This window comes from Beta vulgaris, chromosome 3 (genome assembly GCF_026745355.1).
Source record: "Beta vulgaris subsp. vulgaris cultivar EL10 chromosome 3, EL10.2, whole genome shotgun sequence".
Classification (NCBI taxonomy): Eukaryota; Viridiplantae; Streptophyta; class Magnoliopsida; order Caryophyllales; family Amaranthaceae; genus Beta; species Beta vulgaris.
Window position 1 is genome coordinate 26,700,486 of NC_079204.1, and position 7,695 is coordinate 26,708,180.

The following is a 7,695-nucleotide window of genomic DNA, read 5'->3' on the forward strand; positions in this document are numbered from 1 at the left end:
TTGTGCTGTGCTCAACTCTTGTGGATAAAGTCACAACTAAAGGATTTTGGGGTCTGTTTCGGAAGTGTTCCATTTTATGTGATAACACAAGTGCAATCAATATTTCGAAAAATCCTGTCCAGCATTCTAAAACCAAGCATATTGAGATTAGGCATCATTTTCTAAGGGACAATGTTGAAAAAGGTAATGTTGAGTTGGAGTTTTGCAGGTCAGAAGATCAACTAGCTGACATATTTACAAAACCTTTGAGCAGAGAAGTGTTCATCAAGCTTCGTACCTTGTTGGGTATGATTAAAATTAGACAATGAGCTCTTAGGTCTTGACTTGTCCCTTTGGCTAGTCAAATGATGTCAAATTGTTTATATATTTCTTTTTCTTTGTACATTTTTTTTTGCTTTTTAGGGCTTACAAAGTTCTTATGCGATGCTGAACTGATCATCTTAGTACTTGGGTACTTAAGCATAAGTCTTAAAAAGGAAGTTGGCACAGACCAGTTGCAGACCACTTGGGAACCAGATTCTTGAGGCGGTTATTCTCTAAATATTTTTCAAATTTCAAATTAGGAAAATAAATGAAGTGACGGTTGTAATTAAGGCAACTGCAGTTTGCGAAGAACGGATATATCCGGTTTGTTATTTTCTTGCCATCTTATATATATTCTTGCATGTGATCATACTTTCCTTATTTTCTTCTTATTCTCTTTGATCACATATTTTCTGATTTTCTTTTCTTTCTTCTTATATTCTCTCGATCAAACCCTAATCTCTTTTATACTTCCTTATTTCTCGAATTCTTGAAACACAAATTGTTCAAGTTTTTCTTCACTTATTCTAAGTGCTCAAAACAGAGGAATTCAGTCTCATCATGTCAAAAAGAGGAGTACTAGGTTGGTAGAAAAGGAGGTTGAAGAATCTCCTGAAATTGAAACTAAGAAACAAAGGTGTGGCTGATCCAGTGGAGGACCGTTATGGAGGAAGAGGTTGAAGATGAGGAAGAAGTACCTTTAATAAGGAGGAATTCAAAGAAGCCCGCAATCACAAAATCCACCACTACCAAAACAACTACCCCAAAAACCACCACAAAAGCGGCAATTCCAAAATCAACCGCCAAAATCACCAAAATCGCCACTCCAAAGTTACAAAAACCACCACTCCCAAAAAGCCTGTCACACCAAAATCAAAGGCTCCCACACCAAAACCGGTTGAGGATCTAAGCCAGAGGAGTCGGAGAAGTGGAAGTGTCAGAACGAAACGGAGTCGGAGCGGTGGATTCAGAACCGGAAAATCAAGAGTGGAGGAAGAAGAAGTTGAGAAGGAGGATGTTGTAGTTGAACAGAGGAAAGCAAGAGGAAAGGTTGCTGCCAAGAAACCGCCATCAAAAGCGGTTAAGTCTGTTGAGAAGGAGGTTACCAAACCACACCACAAAACAGCCAGTCAAAACCACAACCAATCCAAAACTCCTACCCTAAATCTCACCCAAAAGTGGAGAAATTCAAGAAGAAGGAAGGTGCTGATGTTGAGCGGGAAGTTACTAAGAAGGAGGTTGCTGCTAGCAAGGGTTCAAAGGTAAAGACGGTTGCTAGGAAGGGTCCTGAATCTTTCAAAGGCAAGGAGATTATGCAAGAACCAGAACCAGACCGATTCCCTGCTGACAAAAAGAGGAAGTGCCTGCTATTGTTGCTGCAGAGGGTTCTAAACCCAAGAAAAGTAAGTCTATCACTCCCTAGCCTTTGTATGATTTGAGGGATAGGTCTATTCTGGTTGGTTTTTCTGTTGCAAAAGTTGGGTTGATCAGAAATTCTTGCATGAGGTTAAGGAAGCTTTAGCATTTCAGAAATGGTCTGTTTGTTTGCAAAAGACTTGATGTGTTTATGCCTTTGTTGAGGAATTTTATGAACACCTGCATACTAAGGACGATGGGTCCTACTTTGCTTTTGTTAAGGGACTCCCATTAATTTATCTGAGAAGTTTTGGCTGAAATTCTCAAAGTCCCAAACAAGGGACTTGATGAGTACTCAAGGGAGAACTGGCCCACAGTTAAAGGAATCACAGCAGAACAGATCCAGACCAGGTTGTTCACTGGTCCACCTGACCCTAAGCAGGGGTACACCATTGGCCACTTAAGGGAGCCAATCATGAGGATATTTCATACCATAGCCTCAAAGATTGTGTTTCCCAGAGCACAAGGCCGCATGAGTGTACGGTTGATGGATAGTGTTCTCATATACTGTCTCATGGAACATATTCCAGTCAACCTCCCTGCTATGATTTGGGTCACATGATCTGCTGTGTGGAGAAGGCTAAGCATGCACTGCCCTATGGAGGATGGCTGACCTTAGTATTCAGCATTGGAAAATTCGTATGGTGGGAGACTATGGACCATGTCTCATCTTACGAATCAGATTATAGGTCAGAAGGGCATGTCTATGCAGATGGTGTTCTGAAAATGAAGGAAGCAAAGGTGATGCTAGTTGGTGAGGGACCAGTACGGATTCAGTTCAGGCTACTTATGCCTTGGTCAGTAGTTGAGTGACCAGAACCAGATGATGCAGAATATGCTGAATAGTGTTACTCAACTTTGCACTGCCTTCAGGAATCCTACAGGAGAGTTGAGGTTCGCCTTGACAAAGCTGGTATTCAGGGTAGAGAGGATTCTGAGGCAAAGGAAGATCATCCAATGCTGCTGGTGATGAAGATGATGATGAATGGTTTCCGAGGAGAGAAAGAAGAAGAGGATGGAGGAAGAGCAAGAAGAAGAGGAGGAGGAAGAGAAAGGAGAAGAGGAGAGAAAATGCAGAATGCTTAGAGAATCTTGAGGAGAAGAAGATGATGGGACTGAAAACGACTCTGGAGCTGATTGATTTCTCTCTTTTCTTCTTATTCTATTTTGCTGGTAATCCCTCTCTTTTCTTCAACTTTATATCTGGTTACCCCCCTTCCCAAATTACAAAAACATTTGCTCTTCTGTAATTTGGTCTACTACTGGTCTGTAATAACTTTTATTTAGGACTTGTAGCTTTTGGTACTTTGCAGGAACACTGATAGCATCAGCATCCCTAGAATGCTGTTTGAGCTGCCTATTTAGCATGAACTTCATATATTGTAGTTTTCTACTGGTTGTGTTTTATTATTTGTTAATTTGTTTGGTTCCTTGATCTATTTTGATGATTCCAAAAGGGGGAAGTAGGTGTGAAGTTCACCTACTCTTAGGGGGGAGTGTTACAACCTGTGTGTGTTGCAGCAACTAGAACAAGGCTGAGTGCCTTGTTAGAGGTGACAGGCCAGAAGTGGTCTAGAAGTGAGTGTATTCAAAGCACTTTACTTCTTTTCACCCTAATGACTTAGAAATAAGTCTGAACAACTACTGATGTTCTTCTTGCGAATGCATGTTTAAGTCTAAGAGCTCTGAGTCTAATTAGTATTTGCCTATGGTACTTAGAAACTCTTTCTTAAACTGTTGTCAGTTAGTTGTGAACTGGTGTACTTGTAAATGATGCTTAATCTGCAGGAACAGTACGAGACCAGTGCCTTGAGTTCTTATCTTAAGAATTCAATTTGTTTGAAAAAGTTCCCAAAACTAATGATATTATTTGCAGGGGGAACTTCAGGGTTTGTCATCATCAAAAAGGGGGAATTTGTTGAGTTCCCTGTTTTAAGTTTTGAATGATGACAAACCACATTGAACTATTATATTGCATGCATGTTTCTGTTTACATGTGTAGGTGCCAAAGTACGAGTTCAATGGATAGAAAGACGAAGCTAGTGAAGCCAAGTCTTGAAGAATTGCATGAAGACCAAGATCAAGTTGTAGCATTTAGGTCTTAGATGCAATGTAAGTGGTATAAAGGTTTGATGCACTATAAAGGTTTGAAACTAGAAAGATGAGCTAGTTGTGGATGACAAGAAACCTCGGTTACTTGTCATACACAACTACAAGTAAAACTTGGTTGATTGAAACAGTCTGGGAACAGATCTGAACCAGTCCTCAAGGATTTACTTCATGCATTCGTATTTTAGGAAAGTTTTCTTTCCGCGCAAAATTGATTTTCAAAATACACGGATGCATGGTTTGTTATGTGAGCAAGATTTCTTAATTATGGTAAGTGAGTTATATGATATTATACTGAGTATATTTTCCTTGGAATAATTTCCATATTTCCGAGAAAATATACTCTCATAATATCATGTAAACATTTACTTACCAAAGGCTTATTTAAGGAGTTTTGCTAGCACACAAACCTTAAGCTTTTGCACGCATATTTTCAGAATACTCTAAGCAAAAGCACTTCATCTCTGGAACTCTCAAATCTAAGCATAAACCCGAAACCACATAGATCTTAAATTACTCTCATTCTAAGCGTGTAAGGTTGTTGTTTTTGAGAGAAAAACTGTTGTATTTGAGCATTCTGTGAGTTCAGTTTGCTGGGAAGTTGATCAGGGATCAACTTTATTTGACCATCATAGTTTGTGGTTGAGTTGAACTTCCATAGGTGGAAGTTGGGGAATCATCTTGTGCATAGGTGCATAAGTGATTGAGTGTAATTCTTTTGTTATTCTGAGTTAATTAATAAAAGAGTGAGTGAGTGGAGGACGTAGACTTATTAGAAGTCGAACCTCGTTAAATCTTTGTGTTGTTTATTCATTACTTTTATTTCCGCTGCTAGAGAACTGTTCTTTTACTGTTCTTACTATAATCGAAAAAGTTACAACATTCGGACAAACACTCAATTCACCCCCCCTCTTGAGTGTCTCTTGCACTTACAACTAGTCCGCATGGTGTCACAACAACAAATAGTGGCCAATAGCTTCAATAAGAACGTCAGGGCCAAAACATTCAAGATAGGAGACTGGGTCTTGAGAGAGTTTTTTCACAATACCAAAGAGCTCGATGCAGGTTAGTTGGCACCGGCATGGGAAGGCCCATATCGTATCCAGAAGATAGTAGGCAATGGCGCCTATCGCATATGCACCAAAGAGGGTAAGCAAATCCCAAGAAATTGGAATGCCGTTCATCTTAGGCGTTACTACTTTTGATCCATGTGTCAGTCAGTCCGCTAAAGCCTCTTCAAGTAAGTTATATTCTATTCAAACCATGGTGTTGCCATGTCACTCATTCTATCATCTTTTATATTTTAACTGACTTAAATACTTGAGACGTGTTAATGACATCTTAGGTTCTGCTGTCATACTAACAAGAATAATTCCACCCCTGGCATCAAACTATTAGTGACGTTGCATTCACGGCCATCGAACGTCATTACAGGGGCAACACGCATATTTTTTTTCATACTATCACTTGGTACACGTCGGATACCCTGACTAACACAACTTCTACAATCATAACGACAAACGTACACAGAAGCTTACCACAATAGACCAATGTTCTTAGTTGGAAATGGTGTCAAACCCTTCATTGAAACTAAAAAACCACGAGGTCTCAGCTCTCAAGGCACCTTACATACACATACACTTACATATATAATTGTATACATAAAAGACATTCATTGCAAACACGACATAATATATCAACACACAAATTGCAAAACTACATTGTCATAGTGAAAGAGTAAAGTATCATCAAACAGGTGTCCTAATACCATCACACAAAACAAACTAAAAACATCTGAATTTGGTGACACAACACCATTCAAAAGTCAATTACATACTAGCTATCATTTATTGGTGGCGCAGCACCTTGCAGAAGTTGTAGAAGAGTTAAACAACATCGGCGATGTTGTCATTGACACGAGAATCAGCCGTGGCCATGGTGTCACTATTGCCGACGCCGTTAGGAAGCAGATCTTCAGGAGTCCCAAACACATCCAAGAATTGTCTGATGTCCGCCTCTAGGTCCACGACGATGTCTGCCCCTCCATGAACTGCTTCATTAGTCTGGCCTTAGTCTTCTAAGTGTATTGGCTGGCAGCGTCGATGAGTTCCTCGCGAAGGCTCGCCACTGTTGCGTCTGTCTCCTCTTTCAGTAATGCCATCTCAGCTGCTTGATCGACGTTCAACTTCTTTTCCTTAAGTGTGATGTAAGTGGTCGATGATATACTTATTCTAAGAAGCAAGTGGCGAGAGCCCTCATCTCCCAACTAAGAGATTAGATCCTTAAATTGTAGAATAATTATGATGGTTTCTACTTTTTTGGTAAAGTTTGAATAGATAGAGTTTGCTTATACATTTAAAAACTCTCTTGTACTTATGCGGACAAGTTTGAATAGAAGATCTCTTGTACTTATATGAAATTAAGAAGGTGGAAAATACTAGGTACGCATTCTACTTGAAATCTGGATGACATTCCCTAGTTGAGAACTCGGGGCGAATGACAGTGGCTGGAAGAAAAAATACTTTTTCTGTGAATAAAAAATCGCTAGGAAAAAGTTACGACTTCTTGCAAGATGGTTGGAACATCGAAGGTATTTATCAAACCCCTTGTCACGTCATTTCTTGATCATGATGTTGACACTAACTAATTTTTCTTGTGCATGCAGAGGTGCTTCCACTTCCGGTTGAGGAAACAGTTTACACCAAAACCAAGATCAATCATTTGCTGAAGAAATATTCTGTCAAAGAACGGACGTTCCAGAACAAATTTGAGTTGATGACACCTGACGGCGACACATTTCCCCAGTCTACCGACGAGCAAACCAATAACGACAACGAACTGACCAACAACACGTCCCCGTCCATGGCGTCATGTAATTTATCTTTTCTTCTTCTTGAATTTGGACATTCTCCCCCATCTTGGTACTGACGACATATATGCAATCCTAGAAAATACCATGTCCACCAGATTGAAGACGCCAAGCGTCGTCCTGTCTGAAGCTGAAATGTTAGAAAGGGCCAAGAAGAGGAAACAATCTTCCAGCAGCATGACAATGACACCGTCACCAATGATCCCTCCTAAGGCAGCCAGGACGGCCAATTCGAGTGACGCTCCCAAGGTCACTAGGACGCCACTCCAAGAGGGAGAGACTTTCATTATCAGTCTTCCCAAGAATTTCTGTGAGATTACTACACCGACCATCTTCCCGTTGGCAGAGAAATTGGCGTTCCTTGCCGCACAGCGTCTCTTGGCTAGACTTCCTCTGGCGACAGTGGCGAATGAAGGACTTGCTCTGCTGATCCATGTAAGTTATCAGACACATATTATGTTTTTCATAAACGAAAGTACTTACTGACGACGGCCATTCATGTAGGTTGTCCAAAATTCGCTTGCTTTGCGCTCCGCAGCTCTCACCCTAGAGAAGGAGTGCAAAACCTTGCGTGAGAAGTTAGGGAGGTCCACTTCAGCTCTAACGGCGGCAGAAAAGAAAGTCACGGAACTCTCCGCTGACATAGTTTTTTTTAGTTCACATGTATAAGTCTTACAATTATATCATTGATCAATCTTTTCTATTTTGGATTGTTCAGAAGCCTATTAAATATGTATATGGGCTAGATTTCATATATAAGTTGGTTACTGCATTTCTTCTATGAACAATTTTCTCATAAAGTGTTTGTAAAATATCTTATTGCTCCCAAGTATCAATTACATATTATCTCATGCTTTTATTGAACTTATAGGCATAGAAGAGTTCTAGGGAGCTACTGCACATGGTGGATGTACATGTGGAACGAAGACTTGATAATATTACCTTTTCTGTTTGATTTTGTTTTTTCTGGGATGACAGTTGGCTTCTAACTTGATACT

The 7,695-nt window shown here is 40.1% G+C and overlaps 1 protein-coding gene across 1 annotated transcript; it reads left to right on the plus strand.

Annotated features, from left to right (window-relative positions):
* Positions 1 to 6,783: 6,783 nt before the first annotated feature.
* On the plus strand, positions 6,784 to 7,366 carry LOC125495572 (uncharacterized). The gene is made up of 2 exons (XM_048640331.1): positions 6,784 to 7,132; positions 7,202 to 7,366. The coding sequence occupies exons 1-2, from the start codon at positions 6,785 to 6,787 to the stop codon at positions 7,364 to 7,366; spliced, it is 513 nt and encodes a 170-aa protein (XP_048496288.1). The 5' UTR covers position 6,784.
* The last annotated feature ends 329 nt before the right edge of the window (positions 7,367 to 7,695 follow it).